Genomic DNA, 22539 nt, shown 5'->3' with positions numbered 1-22539 from the left:
AATTTCTCTTCACACGGTTCTTTGCTTACTTGGATAACCCCTGCAAAATGCCTTAAAATGCTTACTCTGTCCATACAAATGGAAGCAGTTGCAGCAGTAATCAGAAATGTATACAATGGACAACAGTGACTTCCAAACAAATGACGATTCCAACTTCAGCTCTTGATTCTTGCTGGAAAATATGTGAATATTTGAATCTCTGAATATGAGCAGAAATGGCCCTTGATCTCACTCATTAGGAGCAGTCCAACTGAGGGAATTAAAGTAATAACATTGAAGGTAGAATTGGTAGACAAGTTTACTCTTTGTAAATAAACATGTAAAGGTTTCCCCAACACGCAGACAACAATTGCAGTGAGCGTTTGCGACCAGAGGGGAGGATGTGCGGAGCTGTGTTTGACCTGCGGGTACTAATTAGCTAGGTTGGACTTTTTTTGTGCGAGCAGGTTTGGCCGGTTTTTCATGTTAGGTACATGCCAGCATTGTAACTCTGCTAGATCCAGAGTACAGGCCTTCAGTCCTACAGCTGGGTTATTGTCTGGCCAATAGATTTTGCTGTTTCCAGTTCACTCATGGGGCTAAAAGGAAGTACCCGACCTAAACAATCCAAAACTAAATCTCAACTCATGCATACTCTCTGATTGGGGCATTATGCCTCTTTGAATTTATCTTCTGTTGCTTGGAGGCATCTCAGCCACAATATCACAAATATTATTTTCAATCTTTAATCTGAGTTATCCAGTATCATGAACAGGGTGGTCAATTTCACATGACTGACAATTCCTTTAGCTTAAAAAGTTATGGCTAGTCAACAAGTGGGTTTCAGTGAGGGTGTGAGAGTTCAAGATATGCATGTAACTGTTAAGAGTGAAGGGTATGGCTGGCAGGAGTAAGATGGTATAGGCAGCTGTGATCAAGAGTACCCTTGGAGGAGTTTAGGGGATTGAGTAATTTGCTTGGGAATGAAACCAGGAAGGCAAAAGGGGGGCAGGAAATAGCTGGCAGATAAGATTAAGGAGTACCCAAAGAGATTTTATATTAAGCGAAAGGTGTGACAAAGTGGTCGTCCATGTGTGAAATCGCAAGAGGTGGGCAAAGTCCTGGGCATTGTAATAGCAACCCGAGAGGACAGCTTCTTCACAGAAGGCATTTGGAATGCACCACCTGACTGAGGTAACAATACATTTAAAGTCATTTGGAGAGGTACATGGATAAGAAGGTTTCAGAGGCATTTGGGCCAAGAAGCTCTATTACTCAATAACTCGATATGTGTTTGTTTGAAACAGCTAGAATGTAATGAACAAAACATTATTGCTTACTCTTTATTAAGGATCACATTAACAGAGTTTCTGAACAAGACGAATATAGCAGCAAATAACAAATTATATGTTTACAGGATAACTGTTTATTTACTGTGACCACATCAAATAAAGTCAAACTGCAGTATTTACACAAATCAGCAAATGATGTAGAAAGCCCCATTAAAAAGAAATGTATTGCAAGAGTTACACATCTTCCTTATTTCCAAAGCAAATCTGTAATATTAAAGTGGTTGGCAGAGAAAACGACCCTCTATGAGTGCCATCAGTGTTCTTGGAAACAACATATACCCTGAAACACAATGGGCATATTGCAAGTATGATTCTCTGCACTGCCCGAATGTAATTTTGGAAAGCAGCAATTGAAGGATTAATTTTTAAATCCTATAAAATCACATACGTTTTTAATAATCTTCTGTTCAGTAAAAAAAGATTTGATCCGATTATTGTAGAAGTTTGTACATCAAGTTTATTTTCAATAAAATTGTAAATAACCAGTAATAACTACTGGTTTTACTTTGATTTCTGGCATTGTTTAACAGCATTAACAACGTGGATTTTTTTGATCCAAAGCAACCTTTATAAAACTGTTTAAAACTCAAGTTCGATCATGGATCTTTCCCAGGTAGCACTTTAAAAAAAAAATCCCCAAGTCATGTGAAGCAATACAAAATTATAAAAGTATAAAAATCACACCATAGCTCATTCAACCTCAACATATGGGGTTTATGGTCAAAGATTTGTACTTTAGATAGTTTTTTTTTCACCTTACATTGTACTGAGTTGTCAGGTAATGTACTTTGATTTACAAAATTATGTAATCTCCATTTTATCATGTATCATTCAATGTATAATTTTCATGCAAAAATTAATAGTTTAATCATGTTTTTCAATAACTTTCATAATCATAAAATACATTCCTTTGTCATTCGCGGTAGAACTAAATCTTTTGCCGATTATGAAACACCTTCCATTTTCACTGTCCAGCCATTTTTTGAGGGAGCAGTAAATGGAGAAAGAGGGGACAGGGAGATGAGAAGGCCTTTGGTGGGAGAAGTCGTCCATTTCAGAGGTTTTGGGATTCCCAACATTGTCACCTGGAGAGATAGCACAAGAGCATGAAACGAGAACAATTCATAAGATGCATCTCAGTCTGGTGACAACTGTTTTTACCTCTTGACCACATTATCCTGCAGAGTGGTGAACACAGCCAAGTCCATCATGGGCCTATCACTTCCTTCCACCCAGCCCATCTTCATGGTACATTAGTATCAGGAAGTTGGAAGTGAAGGATGCCTGTTACTCTGGCCATTCCCTTTACTCTACCTTCTTGGAGATGACAAAGGAGCTCAAAAGGCTGAAGTACAGCTTCTACTCTCTAACAGACTCCAGAGCAAATCAACCCCTTCCAATAGGTGCTGTCATGTACCTTTAACTCATAACTTTGCCTTATTCCATTAATTCACTTTTGTAATGTTTGCACAACTTCAGATCGCACTACAATCTGCACCATTCAGCATTTTTGCATTTGTTTTTGTATTTATCATCACCATGTCTACCGTTTACTATAAACGTCGTGTAAACTAGGAATTCTATGGTGCACATTACAAATTAATCCAAATCTGAAGCCTGGCTGCAGAATTGAAATGTAGAAATGTGTAGGTTTTTTCGTGCTTCTGGGAGATTCAAGTACGATGCCACTAAATCAGAAAAGGTGACAGATGAAAGTCCTGGAACCTGACACAAGATGCTCTTGCCTGGACCTGCGTCTGGCATGACAAACATCGCAAACGTGTCAACATGATAAAACATGAAGCTTGATATACTGCATGGTATGACTTCAGTTGCAATAAATTTTAACTCTTGTCATCAATCTAGACTTGGGGGACAAGTAGTGTTTGTGAGATGATTTATTGCAAGATCCTTTTCTCAAACTGCCTTGGAATAAATTGCCAAACATTATTGTAAAAGAAGTCGAGGAAAAATTAAATGGGAAGAACGCTATTTAATTAATATATAGGTCAGAAGGAAATGACAATGGGCCAAGTTTACTGAGGGTCTAATTTGCACTTTATGATCATAACATTTAAAGTATAAATTAAGTATAGTTATGGAAGGATAAAGATGAGTGAGAAAAGAACTGTCAAGAGAGCAATATAAAAAAGACAAATTGCTGAATTGATGAGGAAAAAGCGGAAAAAATATTGAGATGAAGGAAGTGGAAAGTTAATTGGGGATTTTTAGCGTTTTTTTGGTTGTGTTATATTCCAGGACAAGCCAAGCATGCAACCTGAATAAAGTAGATTACTCGTGGGATATTGAAATATCTAGAATAAATAAACGATGAAGCTTGAAATTTCAGAAAATGATGAAAGAGTAAAGAATATCTAACTGTTGACTACAACCCATTGTCAGCAGCAAGCGATGAATCTAGAGGATATTGAATTGCCCACAATAGCACGAGGTGGCCTGTAGGTCATTTCTGCATGTACTATAAGTGGCAGAATGATTATCGATTTATGCTTTTGTTACCAGTGAATGGGCAGAGAAATCCAAGTAGAGAAAGCATGAGGGAGCTCTAAGACTAGAATATCCTTAAACATAGGAGGATATATTATAATTTCCTTAAGCAAAATAAATTGTTTCTGATACTTAACAAATATGGAACTTCTAAAAGATATCCCAGACAGAATATTGGAGAGAAAAAAATTAAGAAGACTCAGAATGACAAGGAACACAGCTGAAGAATAAAAATATTGTAGCAAATGTTGGATAAATTAATTAAAAAGGACCAATAGGGGTTAAAGGAGGAAAATTAAGTATACATTTGTGTTATGTTCAATCTTAGGACAACAATTACCAAACTTAAATAATGTCTGTACAATTAGCAACCATGAAAACCAGGGCAAAACCAAACAGATTTGATGATGACTGTCAATTGGAACAGACTAAAATCATTGGAGACAACTGTGAAAGGTTGGGTAAAGACCAAGAAGTTGGTTAGGAATGAAACATGTTCTATATACTTACAGTGGTGTTTGGAAAGGTCTTTGGTGATTCCAGTTGTAGGATGTTGTCAATGGGCCACTTTGTAAATATTCCATAAACTGAGGATCCTTTACTGGTGTACCTAGAAGGAAGAAAAGAGCAGAATGCAAAGGTGAGCTGTGAATTAAAACACTGCTTGCCACAGAAGGCTGTGGAGGCCACGTCAATGGATATTTTTAAGGCAGAGATAGATAGATTCTTGTTTAGTATGGGTGTCAGCGGTTTTGGGATGAAGGCAGGAGAATGGGGTTAGGAGGGAGAGATACATCACCCGTGATTGAATGGCAGAGTAGACTTGTTGGGCCGAATAGCCTAATTCTGCTCCTATCACTTATGACCTAAGAGTCTTCTGTGCAACATGAGTGAAGCATAAACAGCAAGCTCACAGCATGAGACTAGTTCTATAGCTATTGAGTAGTGCCCTCTTGCAGTCTGACCCAAGTAGGGTACAAATGCTGCCATGATCTGGTTCATGACAGATCCATTTCATTCTTCTGTATTTCAAGCAATTGTACACTTCTCCAATTATTCAGTCCTCATTAAATTATCGGAAGTTGTCAAAATGAACACTGAACTTTCAATAGATAACATATTCCTCCCCCCCCCCCCCCCCCCCCCATCCCAAGACATTACAATAAATTCAATTCCAACAAAGAATGACAGATCTGAAACATTGACCATTTCTCCTTTCACAGATGCAGCTGAACCTGCTGAGCTTTCCCAGCATTTTCTGCTTCAATAACTTCACTACCCAGCACCATTTCTGCTGGATTCCGACTTTATCTATCATTAGAGGAGTGAACAATGGTATCTCCCCACAGTTCTAACAATCAGGTGATATCCAAAAGCTGGACTGCTAAAAGATATTTTCTTAAAACTAAAAAAAATGATGAAACTGCACCCCCTGACATCAGGTTAATTTATATTTAAGATTCGAAAATTGGTGAATAATTGAGGCACTCCAGTAAAATGGAGTAGATTCAACTTTCACCTCAGGAAGTAATTCAGGAGTCTTCCAAGTTATCATCCTATAGACTTGAAGCTGAATCTATTAAAAAAAATCCCCAAAAGTAAATCAGTAGAAGTTTGCACATTTCCCTGTGACCTCATGGGTTTCCTCCCACATCCCAAAGACATGGGGGTTTGTAGGTTAATTTGTGTCTATAAATTGCCCCAGTGCATAGGGAATGGGTGCAAAAGTGGAAAAACAGAATTAGTGTGAACAGGTTAGTATAGTCGGATGGTTAGTATGGACTCAGTTGGAGCCTGTTTCTATGCTGTATCTTTCAATCAATCAACTCCCTTTTAATCATTTTGCTATTTACCTGAACTATGGGGTAATTTACAGTGACCAATTAATCTACCAGTATCTCTTTGGGACGAGGGAGGAAAGAAAATGGTCACAGAGAGAGCGTGCAAACTCCACTCAAGACAGCACCCGAGGTCACGATCAATTCCAGATCCCTGGAGCTGAGGCAGCAGTACTAATCATTGCACCATCTTGCCTCCCATCTTTAAACATGAAGTGACTGTATATAGGAATGAAGAATGGTGCAAAGTGAAAATAAATAGTTGCTACATTTAAACCTGATGGATATTACCATATATTTGTAGAGTTCTCTTTCTGAACTCTCCATGGTGTTGATGCATATATTGCTTCACCATTAACACGCAGCCACTGTCCCAGGCCACGCAACCTTTCCTCAAAAATAGGAGCGATGGTGCCGTCTTTCGTTGGACCGATGTTGAGCAGGAAGTTGCCACCATAAGCGATAGTATCCAGTAAATTCTGCCAGAAAGAGAGAGATTTTGCAATGATCCCCAATACCACAGTTCTGATTCTAATTCCAGGCCTCATTACAACAATGGACCATTATATTTTGGCACAATTTCTCAACACCATCCCAGAGAAGCGACTAGATTGCTACTGTGCACATCACCCAGTTTGCTAAATAAATAGTAGTATTTGCACATGATTAACTAGCTTTAACATCCACACCATAACATAAAAATACTTTGTAAAAAATTTCAAATTATTTGAAAAGTCCTTGCTTTAATCAAACTCAAAGCACCACCACTTAATGGCAATCTTGGGGAAATTGCGACTTTGTTTCTCCATAAATATCTGCTTGAAAGACATTGATTCAATGCAAACCAACCCACTAAAATGTACCCGGAATGGCTTTTCACTGTTACAGCTGGACTGAACACATGTTACAGTGTCCTGATTGAATACTAATATTTCTGGCTATTTCTTGGTCGGCTTAACAGTTGAATACAGCATCCCTGCACTGGGATCAGAAACATCCTGCTCAAAGTCAGTGACACATGGGTCAATTGTTATGTCCACTACTGATTGAGAAACAAGTAGGAAACTATCTGATCTCTGTGGCTCAGTTTCCATTTGTTTGCTAAGAAAGTTATCCCAGGAGGCCAATACACTTTTGCCTGGACTCATTTTCATTCCAGTGATGTACCATATTGATTAACCTGGAGTACATACAGTGAGAAGGGATGGCAGATCCATCACGTCGCTCATCATCATATTTCTGCGATATCCCCATGACCTTTTGTCGATTGAGGTGCACATCTCCCATTTGTGGTTCTCTAGTTCACCGGGACTGTATTTGTCTTTGCAGTCGTAGAAGCCACCGTGTTTACAAGCGCAGCCAACTCCCCAGCGGTCATTAGTTACCACAGTATCCTAGTGACAGAAATTATATATTTTTTAAACTTGTATTTAGATAGCAGTTTTACAACCACACCATGTTACCAAACACTATACAGCACCGTTGTGGATAATGTAAGAAACATGCTAGCAGGTCAACACAAAGCAAGGTCTCAAAACAACAAGGAAATTGCTGACATTCAGTCAAGGATTATTGTGGACAGGGCATAACAGGAAACACAATTTTATTACCAGAATCAATGTGCAGGGGACTGGAATTATTTCAATACATTTGTCTAAATACCATAAAATGGGGTGGAAAGTATCCACACGATGAAATTAAATTTAGTGAAAAAGAAAGAACAAAAAATAGTGCAACTTTGTCAAGGATACCTGGGATGTCAATAAAATTAATTCTGCAAGAAATGAAGAGAGCATAAAATAAAAAGATCCAATATGAAAACAATTAAGCTCGCCAACCCAGAGTACTTAGACAATCAGATTAGTGTGGGTATAGAAGTACTTCGATTTGATGTGAGAAGTGTGAACAAAAGTAGATAAGTTATTTTAAGAAGGCAATTCCATCAATTCTACATCGGTGAGACCAAGCGTAGGATTGGCGATCGCTTCGCCGAACACCTCCGCTCGGTCCACAATAACCAACCTGATCTCCCGGTGGCCCAGCACTTCAACTCCCCCTCCCATTCCGAATCCGACCTTTCTGTCCTTGGCCTCCTCCATGGCCAGAGTGAGGACCACCATAAATTGGAGGAGCAGCATCTCATATTTCGCTTGGGCAGTTTGCACCCCAGTGGTATGAACATTGACTTCTCTCATTTCAAGTAGACCTTACTTTCTCCTCCCCTTCTCAGCTCTCCCTCAGCTCTCTGGCTCCACCTCTTCCTTTCTTCCTCTCCCCACCCCCACCAACCCTCACATTAGTCTGAAGAAGGGTTTCGACCCGAAACGTTGCATATTTCCTTCGCTCCATAGATGCTGCCTCACCCGCTGGGTTTCTCCAGCATTTTGTCTACCTTCCATCAATTTAAAACAAACTTTAAAAAACTCAAACAATAACAACAATCAACTGCTTCCAACACATAAGATGCTGCGCACATTTCGAGTTGGTGATTGTAAATGATAAAACGTGTTTAAATAAGGTGAAGTTGCAGCTCTGTCATGCACCTTGACATGATCTACAGACTCTCCCACAACTAAAAACCATGGCTACGTTGATCAAAATGTGGGGGGGAAAACACGGCTAATCAATTGTATGATAGGGGAATTGTTCAAACAATTCAGTTCATTGTAAAGCCAACAGCTTTAATTGAATAGCTGAAGAAGTCTGAAGAATGGTCTCGACCCAACCACTCTTTCCCTCCAGAGATGCTGCCTGCCCCGCTGAGTTCCGCCAACATTTTATGTCTATCTTCGGTGTAAACCAACATCTGCAGCTTTAAATTCTTGTTAAGCACAGAAGTAAAAAAAACACAGGTAAATGAGCCTAATCCAAAATAGGCCAATAAATAAATTAAAAATGAGAAAACTGATCATTGTTAAATTATAATCATTGATACAGATCGTGAATATTGTTAATATATACCTTGACAGGACTATCATTGTAAAGCCAGGCGAGAAATCCAGTGGAATTCCAGTACGTATCTGGTCCCTCCCAGTCCCCATCTGACCAGATTATATCAGGTTTATATCTATCAAAACACAAAACAAAATGCCTATAATTTCTAGACATTCATGCTGCAAAAACCTGATTCTATTTATCAAGGAATGACATTGTCTTCTTTAAAAATGCCTTAAAATTAACATTGGTTCTTTTGGAATTCAACTCTAGGGAATTACATAATCTCAATTAGTTTGAACTGAAAATTATAAACACAAGATTCTTTTAGTAATAGTAATAGGATTACCAATATTATGAGGTTTAAGATATAAGCAGCAGATGAATTATGTAACTGAAATTATTTTGGCCGATTACGTACATTGTTGTTAAATCATATGGGGGAAATAAAAGAGAATTTGATGCTTTCACCCACTTCATGTTACACCAGAGTATATATTTAAAGTGGAACAATATGACAGCCATTTAGTTGCCTTAGTGAAATATTCCTGCTAATATTAGCAATTTTTTCCATCCTGAGAAATTCTCAATACTCTCCGTGTGTCTCTGCCCTGCCCTCAACCTCACAGAAGAATCCGTGAGGAGCCCCACAAATGCTGCCTGATCTACTGCACAGTTCCAAGATTTATTTTAGATTTCCAGCATCTGCAGTTTTATTTTGATTTTCAAAACACTCAGACCACAGGCACCATCTACTGGTCTCTCTGTTAAAGGCATGAAACAAGAGGCACTGCACACATCAAATGTGTTTATTAGTGATGAGAACATATACAACAAAAGATTGCAAAACCATCATATGGCATTACCTCATGACCAGTTCGTACAGTTCTGGTAAAGTTTTTTCCACAACAAATTTCTGGGTCTTGAATTTGTTTAGCTTGTCATACAAGAAGAGAGGGTTAAACCACTCAAGGAGAGAATGGTACACTCCATAATATAACTTCCTATTGCAAAAGAACAACAATTTTGAAATATTAAATTCAGTTGGAATTTCAGCTTCTTTTACATAACCGCTATGCATGGTTAAAAATGGCCCAGAAAAAAAAACAGATTCGCTACAATAACAAAAGTAGTATTGGTTATAATGATCACAGGATTAAATTTGGTATTCCTTTGACAAAAGAAGGGTGCATCAACTGGAGACACAATTTGCAGAACAAAGCATTTGAGAATCCATGAGTTTAGAGAACTGTGCCTCAAATTATCTACCTAGGACTGAACTGAGACATGTGAAAATAGAGACATTGTGCAGACATATAGCAAGACAAATATCAAATGTTACTGCAAGATCATCAAATCAGTGAAGGAATGCATTTTAGTTAGTTCGAAACTTATTACGCTTCCAGTTCAAAGAGTTCTTTGTAAATTGATGTTACTGACTGAGCCATTCCAGGCTGCAGGAGTGCACCTTGAGGGACACACCGGCTTGGTGAGGAATGCAAAGACTTTGTCAGAAAGGAACACAATCTAGAGTCCTGCCTCCACCAGATACTGAAAGGGTGGGTCCTGCATAACAGCCCCTCAAACGCTTGAACAGTATTATTCAGGAAGACCACATGAGTGGCAATGGTATTTGTACATAGAATATAAAGAAAGACATACACTGTTTATACTGTATTTACAGTTTATGATTTTAGGAATAACGATTATTTTTGGGGGGGGAAATGCAGTGGACAGGCCACTTTAAAAACTGCTTAAAGGCCCACAGCAATACAATATCAAGGATAAAATTAAGGTTTAGTCTTTAAGAATAGAAATCTCAGCTACTCTCAGCATTTTTTGCTTTCAGGCATACTTTAGACATGAATTAGTACAATGAATCTGCTCTATGAACGTCAAGAATGGCAAACAACAACCTTCTTGACATCTTTGTCTATGTTTCCCATTATACCTTTATATCTAGATGAACACATCCCAGTTTAATTCAGATGTATCGCAAAAATACAGCAAGGTCTCAACAAAATGAAAGGTGAAAGTGAATAAAAATAGAACAGCGACATAAACTTTAATATTTCTGGAAATGCAATAAATAAAGTGACTGTCAACACCTCATTCAGAGTGTGACCCCTGGTTCGTGAAACCCTGAACAAATCGTGAATGTTTCAATGTAATAATTCCTAATTTTTCTGAACTCTAATGAGCATTCTGCTTAATCCCTCTTAGAAACATAGAAAATAGGTGCAGGAGTAGGCCATTCGGCCCTTCGAGCCTGCACCGCCATTCAATATGATCATGGCTGATCATGGCTCTTCATAAGATACTCCATCCCAGAAATTTTGTTCCATCTTTCCTCGGCTCTGGAGAACAGATTTGCACACAATAATCCAGGTGCATGCACCTGTAATTTCATTAAGACATTTTTACCCTTGTGTTCATAACCTCTGTAATAAAGAACAACGGTGGTGCAGCTGGTAGAGCTGCTGCCTCACAGCACCAGGGTCTCAATCCAGATCTCTGGTATTGATATCTATGTAATTACTGGAAGGATAGGCATCAACAGCGGACAGGTTTCAATGGGCCAAACACCAAGCAAACTACCTGTGTATGAATGAAGTTATATGCTGGCTTTGGGAATTCTATTACACCTGGGACAAGGAGGCATCCCAGGTAGACATCTGCACACTCATGCCATCGAAGCATAATCATGGTCACATCTAATGGGTTATCAATCAATATTGCATTAAAATGTAATGTGGATAGATTGGAGAAGCTGGAACTGTTCTTGAAAAAGAAGAGGTTGTGATTGAATTGAAAGGATGTATTTAAAAATGATGAAAGCCGTTTATTTTAGTTTAGTTTAATATTATTGTCATGTGTACCAAGATACAGTTTTGTTGCGTGCTATCCAGTCAAAGACATGATTTTACATGATTATAATCAACACAGCATTCAAATACAGGGTAAAGTTCGATTAAAGATAGTTCTAAGTTCGCCAATGAGATAGATGGGAGATCAAGACAGCAGAAAAAGATTCTGTACAATTATTGTGGGCTTCATTTGTCTGTATGGACCAGGGCAATTATAAATACAGTGAACCTTCCCCAAATACATAATATTAAATACAGACCGTCTACGAACAGCAGCTGCCAGATCACCCACTAGATCTCGATGTGGTCCTGTGTCAATGGAGTTCCAGTTCCAGGACACTGGTGATCCCCAGTTTGTGAACCCTTCATGGTGTTTTGATGTCAGCACCACATACCTGAAAATATAAACCAAATACGTTTCTGCAACAAATTAGTCATTAACAACCAAGGCCAAAAGTAAAGTAAAGGGCCTGTCCCACTTTCACAACCTAATTCGTGACCTCTGCCGAGTTTGCCCTTGACTCGTACCCGCAGCATGGTCGTCATGAGGTCGTAGGTAGGTCGTGATGCTAGTCGTAGGTACTCATGGCATCAAGTCGGTCGGGGCGTTTTTCTAGCCTGATGAAAAATGTCCACGAGTAAAAAAAGGGTGTGAATTAGGTCGTGAAAGTGGTACAAGACCTTAACTCTTAGATATATCTGCGAGTCAGCTTTATTTTGGCTAAAATACAGACCAATTCGAGTTGTGTGCTTGACATTTTAAAGATTTGATCAATTAGAGTGAAATGTGTGAACATTTAGTGTGCTTTTAATTTAGATGTACTGTAAAGGTTACCTATTCACAAGTTTTCTGGGCACCACAAGTGGCATAAAGAAATACATTTCTGCAACAAATTTGCAGCAGGAAGGCGATTAACAAAAATAATGCATTTTTGGAGATTACTAATTGAAATTTACAAACAGAAGTAGAAAAGCAGCCTTTACTCATAGCAGGGCTACCAACATTGGGTGAGTTGGGAGTGAGAAATTGGGAGAGACCAAGCCAGAGGGACCGTAGCGACCGAAGGTGCCCCCCCCCCCATCCCGTGTTATGGAGCTTTTGCATTTTTCGGCTTGGAATTGTTCAATCTAGTGCATACTGTAGCGAGTCTTTTAACTCCCACTTGAATGCAATATTTATGCTTTACATTGGATTAGCTATGAATAAGGTTAGGCTAAATTACATTCCTATTTACATTCCACAGTAGAGCCAGGCTCTGATCAAGAGGTGCAGCACATGTATGGAAATCAGATTATAATCAAGCACTTGGCCTATGTTGACCAACCTGGGTCTCACTGCACACCTGGTACTATTCCTGACCCTGACTCCAGTTGTATACCTTCTCTCATTCCTGACCCTGAGTCCAGCCTTACACCTGGCCCCCTATTCTACCCTGATCATAGCTGCTTACCTGCTTAGGTTTCCAGCGCTGAACACTCCCATTGTCTCAGCTTTGACTGCACACCTAGTACTATTCCAGACCTTGACTCTGGATGCACACTTGGCCTTGCTCCTAGCACCTCTGCACTAGCAATCTATCTGGCCCACATATAAAGCCCCATATCTGACACCCTGGACTTAACCTATTATGTTTAAGTCCACATGTGCTTATCTAATACGGTAATCTTTTATGGGGCACTTCACGGACCAAATTTTTGATAACAAAATTTGCTACATCCATTGGCTCCCTTGTTATCTAACATGCTAGTTACTTTGTCAAAGAAGTCATCAATTGGTTGAACACAATTTCTCATCCATAAAAGGCACTGCAAAGGGTTGCTTGGGGGGTTTGGGTTGAAGTGAAAAGGCTGAACCCCCAAGCAACCCTCTGCAGTGCCTTTTTACTTCAACCCAAACCCCCCAAGCAACCCTTTGCAGTGCCTTGTTACTTCAACCCAAAACCCCCAAACAACCCTTTGCAGTGCCTATTTACTTCAACCCAAAACCCCCAAACAACCCTTTGCAGTGCCTTTCTACTTCAACCCAAAACCCCCAAACAACCGCTTGCAGTGCCTTTTTAACTTCAACCCAAACCCCCCCAAACAACCATTTGCAGTGCCTTTTTACTTCAAACCAACCATATTTTCATTTTCAAACCACATTAAGGGCACTCACAGTTGAGTAGACATTTGTTCAGTATTATTCAGAGCTCAGAGAGACGTGACCCTCTCACTTCCTCCATCTTGCAGAGACTGAGTGAGGGACACCACTTCCGGGTTTTATAGTCCCTCCCCCTCCCACCAGCAGGGGCAGCAGAGAGAATGGCAAAACATTTTTAAACATTAATATATCTCTGATTTTCCAACGATGAGAAAAATCCTGTAGTCCAGTCCGGCAGAGGGGGGCTCTGAGCGAGGTGGCCAAAAATGACGGCCATAAGTGGCGACGTTTTCTCGGATATCACATCGCAGTGAGTCAAAAGCGGTCAAGATCTTACTTTTAGTAATATAAAGATTATGAAATTGTACACTAAGGTGCTATGGATTATACACTGTCTTAATCTCCTCTGCGTATCAAAAACAGGAAGGCAGTTTACTATCTAAATGGTGTCGAGTTATATATATGTCTCAGTAAGATCTCCTCTCATCCTTATAACCCTATAACCCCCACAATTAAAATGTGGATTGTGGAAATATCGGAGACCCTACATCTAGAAAGAATTAGACTTGTCTTAATGGACAAACACAAACTTTTTGTTAAAATATGGGCTCCATTCATTAACTATTTGAAGGGATAGATTGGCCCGGCGCGGAAACCCAACTGAAGCTTGAACTCAGGATTAGATGAAAAGTTATACCCTGTACTTTATAATCTACAAACTTATCTCCAATGACGTATTATAAGTAATTCATTCCACCTTTTCTCTTTTTTGATATTTGTAATTCTCTTTTTTCTCTTTCTCTCTCTTTCTATCTATATAAAAAAACACTAGAAGCAGAATTAATTGAAAATTTTAATAATGTATATGAAAAGTTTTTTTTACTATAATATGTAACTATACTTTATAATATGTTTGCTTCTAATAAAAATATTTTTAAAAAAATAAAAAAATGGTGTCAAGTTGACAAAAGGGGAAGTACAACCGGATCTGGGGGTCCTTGTTCATCAGTCTATGAAAGTAAGCATGCAGGTACAGCAGGCGGTGAAGAAAGCGAATAGCATGTTGGCCTTTATAACAAGAGGATTCGAGTATAGGAGCAAAGAGGTCCTTCTGCAGTCGTACAGGGCCCTAGTGAGACCACACCTGGAGTATTGTGTGCAGTTTTGGTCCCCTAATTTGGGGAAGGACATTCTTGCTATTGAGGGAGTGCAGCGTAGGTTCACAAGGTTAATTCCCGGGATGGCAGGACTGAAGTATGCTGAGAGAATGGAGCGGCTGGGCTTGTACATTCTGAAGTTTAGAAGGATGAGAGGGTATCTTATTGAGACATATAAGATTGTTAAGGGTTTGGACATGCTAGAGGTAGGAAACATGTTCCTGATGTTGGGGTAGTCCAGAACCAGGGGCCACAGTTTAAGAATAAGGGGTGAGCCATTTAGAACGGAGACGAGGAAACACTTTTTCTCACAGAGAGTTGTGCGTCTGTGGAATTCTCTGCCTCAGAGGGCGGTGGAGGCAGGTTCTCTGGATGCTTTCAAGAGAGAGCTAGATAGGGCTCTTAAAAATAGCGGAGTCAGGGGATATGGGGAGAAGGCAGGAACTGGGTGCTGATTGGGGATGATCAGCCATGATCACATTGAATGGCGGTGCTGGCTCGAAGGGCCGAATGGTCTACTCCTGCATCTATTGTCTATTGTTATTTGCTCCACAGACGCTGCCTGACCCGGTGAGTTTCACCAGCACTTTGTGTTTTGCTCAAGTTTCCAGCATCTGCACTTCCTTGTATCACACTTGCACTAGCTCTGTCATTCCACCCCATTGCCCCTTCCTTCACCTTCGTGGAGGAATTGGTGTTGAGATAAATTATCGCCAGTGCCAGGTTCAACACATGTTCTGACAGAAAGGATACAAAGTGCTGGAGTAAGGTAGGCGGGTCAGGCAGCATCGTTGGAGAACATGGATAGTCAGGGCTGGCCTTAGGAGGTGTGGGGCTCAATTGGGAACAATTTTGGTGAGCCCCAGGTTCCCAGCCAAGGTCTGTCAGGCCTGTTATTTAGTATATGCTAGACTAAGTGGGATCCGTTGGGTTCCAGCTTCACACTGGAGACCTGGTCTATTATCTGAATGGTGGCCGATTAGGAAAAGGGGAGATGCAACGAGACCTGGGTGTCATGGTACACCAGTCATTGAAAGTGGGCATGCAGGTGCAGCAGGCAGTGAAGAAAGCGAATGGTATGTTAGCATTCATAGCAAAAGGATTTGAGTATAGGAGCAGGGAGGTTCTACTGCAGTTGTACAGGGTCTTGGTGAGACCACACCTGGAGTATTGCGTACAGTTTTGGTCTCCTAATTTGAGGAAAGACATTCTTGCCGTAGAGGGAGTACAGAGAAGGTTCACCAGACTGATTCCTGGGATGGCAGGACTTTCATATGAAGAAAGACTGGATAGACTCGGCTTGTACTCGCTAGAATTTAGAAGATTGAGGGGGGATCTTATAGAAACTTACAAAATTCTTAAGGGGTTGGACAGGCTAGATGCAGGAAGATTGTTCCCGATGTTGGGGAAGTCCAGAACAAGGGGTCACAGTTTAAGGATAAGGGGGAAATCTTTTAGGACCGAGATGAGAAAAACATTTTTCACAGAGAGTGGTGAATCTCTGGAATTCTCTGCCACAGAAGGTAGTTGAGGCCAGTTCATTGGCTATATTTAAGATGTTAGATGTGGCCCTTGTGGCTAAAGGTATCAGGGGGTATGGAGAGAAGGCAGGTACAGGATACTGAGTTGGATGATCAGCCATGATTATATTGAATGGCGGTGCAGGCTCAAAGGGCCGAATGGCCTACTCCTGCACCTATTTTCTATGTTTCTATTCTATGTTTCTATGGTCCCCCAATGCAATATTCCACCTCTCCACCAATTCCAATATTGCTGGCCAGTGGTGGGGGGGGGGCTTTCTGGAGCGCTAGCATGGGCGTTGTGAGCTGAAGGGGCTGGTTTCCAGAAGGCTAGTATGGACATTGTGGGCCAAATGGATTCTTGGGCTGGCAGCTCAGTCACTGAGGCCTGGCAGCTCAATCACTCACGCCTGGCAGCTCAGTCACTCAGGCCTGGCAGCCCAGTCACTCAGGCCTGGCAGCTCAGTCACTCAGGCCTGGCAGCTCAGTCACTCAGGCCTGGCAGCTCAGTCACTCAGGCCCGGCAGCTCAGTCACTCCGGCCTGGCAGCTCAGTCACTCCAGCTTGGCAGCTCAGTCACTCCAGCTTGACAGCTCAGTCACTCATGCCTGGCAGCTCAGTCACTCAGGCATGGCAGGCTGCCAGCTCAGTAACTCAGGCCTGGTGGGCTGGCAGCTGAGAAACTGCTAGAAATTCTGCCGAAAACAGGTGACAGACTCTGTGAGAGAGAAGGGGGTGAGGGTGGACAATCAATTTTAGAAATGTTCATATTTTTTACAGTTCACAGCAATGAAGGGGGAAAGTCTTCCCTTGCGTGGATCTCTGGAGCGCAAGTATGGGTGTTGTGCGCTGAAGGGATGGGTTTCCAGAGGGACCTGGACTTGCAGTTCAGTGAGTCATGGCTGGTGGGCTGACAGTTCACTGAGTCATGACTGGTGGGCTGGCACTTCAGTCACTTATAGCTGATGGGCTGGCAGTTCACTTACTCATGGCTGGTGGGGTAGCAGTTCACTCAGTCACCCCTCCTCCCTTCACCCCCCCCCCCACTCTGCTCCTTGCCATCCCCCTCCCCCCACGCATTCTGTCCATCTCCTCTCAACCTCCCCCCCCCCCCCCCCCCCCATGCACTCTTAGTGGCTTTACAACAGCACAGCCATTCCTGCCTATTTGGTTCCCATTGTGATGAAGAACATGCAGGCATGGCAAGTGGAAAAAGGATTTATTAAAGTTTAAAATGTGAATGACTTAAAATATAACCTCAAAAGTCATCATTCAGTGCAGGCAGCAAGTCCAACCTCACAGCACGTCAAGTGGACTGCAGGCCAGCAAATCCAATTTCACAGCATTTCAAGCAGGACACACACACACACACACACACACACACCCACACACCCACACAGACACACACAACTTCTTCCTGAACGCCATTAGGCTATTAAACATAGCGAATAAGCTCTGAACTACAAAATACTATATTATTTGTACTATTAGTTATTTGTTGATCACACACACCCTCCACCTCACACACACCCAAACACACCGACTGTCACACAGACACACACACAGAGACACACACACCTATACACACACTCACACACAGCACCAATACTAAAATGCCAAGTAACTTCAGAATGTGGTAAGCATACTGAATCCTGTTACTAACCATATACTCTATGTAAGTAGTTTGAAAATAAGAGCACAGGTGTGTCTAACCCAAATTATTCAAATGTTTAAAGCCTTTTTTATTCTGAAACACTCCTCTAGAACTGCTGCTACTGCAAAAACGTGCTTTAAATAACTTTCAACAAACACACACACTCACCATATATATGGCAGTAAGCTCTCTTGAATTACTCAAACAGCTCAGCGCGGCGTCTCCACTTGGGGCCTTCCGCACTCAGCGCGACCTCTGAACTCACCGGAAATTACACAATCAGCACCACCTCTGAACTCACCGGAAATTACGCAATCAGCACCACCTCTTCACTAAGCGGAAGTCACGGAATGAGCGGCAATTTTGCATTAAACACAGTCCTGATCTAATAAAAAGTTTATTCACGGTTTATCCTTCCAAAAACTGTTGCACACTTCTCAATAGGCATGCCACTTCTCAATAGGCACGCCACGCTTCAATGGCCACATCACTTTTCAATTAGCCACGCAACTTTTCAATTAGGCACACATTTTCAATTAGCCACACAGTTTAAAGGCCCAGTTTAAAGGCAGATAAAAACATTTATTCCTTCCAAACACAGTTCCAAATAAACCACATAAAACCACACTCGCAGTTTAGTAGACATGTGTTCAGTGTTATTCACAGCTCAGACTGAGAGTCATGGCCTCTCCCTCCCCCACCTTGCAGTGACTGAGCCACGTCCACACTTCCGGGTTTTATAGTCCCAACCCCCTCCCACCGGAAGGGGCGTGGTCTTCATGGCGTGATTGATAGGAGAGTGAATCTCTACATTTTTAAAAACATTAATAAGTCTTTTATTTTTCATCGATGGGAAAAATCCTCTGCACCTGATGAGCGGAGGGGGGCTCTGTGTAAGATGGCCAAAAATCACAGCCGTAAGTAGTAGCGTTTTTTCTACAATCAATATACAGTGGAAACAAGAAGTGGTCAAGTTTAGACTTTTAATTATATAGATCATGAAATAGATCATGATGTTGTGCACTGAGGTGCTGTGGATTATACACTGTCTTAATCTCTCCTGCTCTCGTCTGACTGTCAGTACCTCCGCTGACTTCCAACCTTCACCGTAGCTACTCGGAGACTGTGTCTGATTGGCGGCCGAGTGATCAGCGCAATATGCGATTTGACACAATGCCCTTGGACGGCAGGAGACCTATTTGTTGATTGGATGGGAATTTTAAGGGAAGCTGGTCGGTGATTGGCTGACAAATAATCAGGCACAAAAAATTGATTAATAGGAAAACAAAAAAAAAGTCGGAATTCCGATTTAAATCTGATATAAGGCACATATGTTGGGTGTCGATTAATTCTAGACAACAGATTAAAAAAAAACAATCTAATCCCATTAATTCACTCAAGGTGTATTATGATGTGTTCTACAGTATGAAGTGTACAGCAAAACTTGCACTTCCAGAGTGGTTTATCGTGTTGTTTCTTCAACGGAGCACAGATGTATTTAAAGAGCAAAACATAAAGTGCTGGAGAACTCAGCAGGTCAGGCTGGATCTATGGAGGGTCCGAAGCAGGGTCTCGACCCTAAATGTCACCTATTCCTTCTCTCCAGAGATGCTGCCTGACCTGCTGAGTAATCCAGCGGGAATGGCTAGGCAACGTTTAGGGCCGGGTCCCTTCTTCAGGCATTTTTTAAGGGGTTGGGAAAGATCGAAAATTTCAAGTATTTAAATATGTTAACTATCACCCTGAGCACCGGCTCACCACAGGGCTGTGTACTAAGCCCCATGCTCTACTCCCTCTTCACTCACGACTGTGTTCCTGCATTCGACACCAACACCATCGTGAAGTTTGCAGACGACACAACAGTGATTGGGCTGATCACCAACGGTGATGAAACAAAATACAGGGCGGAGGTGCAGAACCTGGCGGACTGGTGCACACGTAACAACTTGTCACTAAACACCTCCAAGACCAAGGAGCTGATTATTGACTTCAGGAGGTCCCATAATGGAGAATACGCCCCAATCTCCATTTACGGGGAAAGTGTGGAGAGAGTGTCCAGCTTTAAGTTTCTGGGCACTCACATTTCAGAGGACCTCACATGGTCCACCAACACCGCTGCGCTAGTCAAGAAGGCACAGCAACGACTGTTCTTCCTGAGGACATTAAAAAAGACTGGTCTGCCCCAACAGCTGCTGACACGTTCTACCGCTGCACCACAGAGAGCATATTAACGTATGGCATCTCTGTGTGGTATCTCAACTGCACGGAGGCGGAGAGGAGAGCTCTTCAGCGCGTCGTCCACAGAGCGCAGAGGATCATTGGGACAGAGCTACCTGCTTTGGAGGGCATCTACCACACGCGGTGCCTCAGGAAGGCCGTCAGCATCCATAAAGACTCATCACACCCCTGTAACGGACTGTTTGAACTACTTCCCTCCGGCAGACGTTACAAGGCCTTCTACGCCCGTACCTCCAGACTCAGAAATAGCTTCATTCCAAGAGCTATAGCGGCTCTGAACCGGCCCTGCTGAGTGCCCCCCACCCCCCCTGGACTGTCTCCCTCGGATGGTCACAACACACAGCTTATTTATTTATTTTACTTTTATTTTTCATCGGTTGGAGCTGCATACTAAATCTCGTTGCACTGACGTGCAATGACAATAAAAGTTATTATTATTATTATTATTATTATTATTATTATTATTATTATTATTATTATTATTATTATTATTATGTTGTTACGAATATAACTAGTAGTGTGGGATAAAATTCCATGATCCATAATTGCCACATACATACCAAGAAGTAGAAATGTAGAAAGTTACAGTGTGTAAAAAAAAACCGAGCTTTGTAGTCTCCTTGTACCAATCAAACGCCAAATTCAAAATTCTGTATTTTGAAAATGGACAAAGCAAAAAGTAGCATGTTCTCTAGAAAGGCTTATCCTGAAATAATTGATGGGAAGGGTGTGATTTTCAGTCAGGACGTCTGTATCATTCAGTCAGTGAGCTCGCGGTCCGGAGCCTTTCTCTATAGGGTGATTGCACGAAAGGTCACTGGGTCATAGGGCTCGACGCACGGAGCCGCTAAATCCAACTGGAAGACATCCGTCACTTCCGGTATATGTTATTAATGCTAGAAACGCGTACTTTCCTACCTGTTAAAAAACGCCAAAATGTTGAATCTTTGCGCTGAAAAAAATTGTGGGAGTCGGGGTAAGTGTGAGAGACATGTACCCAACTTTAGAATTCCAAAAGTGAAGTAAAATGCTGGAGTAACTCAGCGGGACTGTCAACATTTCTGGATAAGTGCCAAAGTCTGCTTTGATTCAACTCATCCTGCACAACTGCCCTGGCCGGTTTCAGCAGCTGATGCTGGCGGTTGTCATGTGACCGGTCACATGAACGAGAGCTCACGTGAAGCTCGGGCTCATTATTCAAACTCAGCAATACTGTACATGTAACATTGGCGACATTGCCTAGACCGCACAAAACACTTCTCTAGTCAAAAATAGATACAAAAAGCTAGAATAACTCTGCGAGGCAGGCAGCATCTCTGCAGAGAAGGAATGGGGGACGTTTCGGTCGAGACCCTTCTTCAGAATAACACCTCTAGTCACCCATCTTTTTTATCAATAAATACATTTTTACACCAAATCTATCCTTTCTCGACACTGAAACTCGGTGACTGCTGACATTTGCTCGGCTTTGGCTGCGCTTTTCACGAACCTGGCTCCGGATTCCTCGAACAGTTCCGCCCATTGATCCGGGTTGAAGAAGGTGGCGGTGAATTCTGGAGCGAAGTCGGTGTATTCGAACCCCGGTGGGTAGTTCTTTTCCATAAACGCCACATAGCTAGGATCCTTGCTTCCCTTCCAGTGCCACCAGAACCACTCGCTGCCGAAGCTGGGCACGGAAAACACTCCCCAGTGGATGAAAATCCCAAACTTGCTCTCATCGTACCAGCTGGGTAAAGGCCTGCTGTCAAGACTCTTCCAGTTCGGTTGGTAAGGGCCATCGCAGAAAGCCCTGGAGCATAAATACCCGGTAAGGCAAATAAAACTCAAGAAACCCTTGCACCCCATGATCTGCATCCTTTGTTAATAGATCAGGAAATGATCGCTCCTGTTACGTCACTTTAAGCAGAGACTTTCAACATGCAGCAAGCAATGCAGAACCAAAGAACTGCAGATGATTGTTTACCCAGGAAAGGCACAAAGTGCTGGAGTAAGTGACTCGGCGGGTCACACCGCAACTCTGGGGAACGTGGATAGATTACGTTTCTGGTCGGGGCCCTTCTTCATTAACATTTACAATTAATTGTAAATAATTCCGGTTTATCAATTTGTGGATTTAAACATTTCTTCCTCGGTGAGCATTTTCATTTTAAAATAGCAATGTCCTCACTTCAGGGTAACCTTTAAAGGTGCCGTTTTTTTAAATTCAAAACGCTGTCGCATTTTGCGATAAGTAGCATTCACGATATGCTCTTTATGGAGCCTCCATTCTGAAGAAGGGTCTCAACCCGAAAAGTCACCCATTCCTTCTCTCCAGAGATGCTGCCTGCCCGGCTGAGTTACTCCAGCTTCTTG

At 41.7% G+C, this 22539-nt stretch overlaps 1 protein-coding gene across 1 annotated transcript; it reads right to left on the bottom strand.

Annotated features, from left to right (window-relative positions):
• Window positions 1-1308: 1308 nt before the first annotated feature.
• On the bottom strand, window positions 1309-22069 carry LOC116988516 (tissue alpha-L-fucosidase-like). Its single transcript, XM_033045317.1, has 8 exons — window positions 21677-22069; window positions 11739-11873; window positions 9478-9615; window positions 8639-8744; window positions 6871-7071; window positions 5969-6156; window positions 4350-4449; window positions 1309-2416 (listed from the first exon to the last, which is right to left on the bottom strand). The coding sequence occupies exons 1-8, from the start codon at window positions 22039-22041 to the stop codon at window positions 2276-2278; spliced, it is 1374 nt and encodes a 457-aa protein (XP_032901208.1). The 5' UTR covers window positions 22042-22069; the 3' UTR covers window positions 1309-2275.
• Window positions 22070-22539: the final 470 nt, after the last annotated feature.

Source organism: Amblyraja radiata, chromosome 27 (assembly GCF_010909765.2).
Source record: "Amblyraja radiata isolate CabotCenter1 chromosome 27, sAmbRad1.1.pri, whole genome shotgun sequence".
Taxonomy (NCBI): domain Eukaryota; kingdom Metazoa; phylum Chordata; class Chondrichthyes; order Rajiformes; family Rajidae; genus Amblyraja; species Amblyraja radiata.
Note: the sequence above shows the minus strand (reverse complement) of the source record. Positions and strands in the feature narration are given on the sequence as shown.

What these genes read in the sequence shown, in the direction of transcription:
- LOC116988516 (XM_033045317.1), bottom strand. Translation starts at nt 22,041, where the DNA reads ATGCAGATCATGGGGTGCAAGGGTTTCTTGAGTTTTATTTGCCTTACC. An exon ending in TTCGAGGAATCCGGAGCCAG is followed by an intron (nt 11,874 to 21,676) that starts GTTCGTGAAAAG and finishes TTATATTTTCAG; the next exon opens with GTATGTGGTGCTGACATCAA. An exon ending in AGACCTTTCCAAACACCACT is followed by an intron (nt 2,417 to 4,349) that starts GTAAGTATATAG and finishes CTATCTCTCCAG; the next exon opens with GTGACAATGTTGGGAATCCC.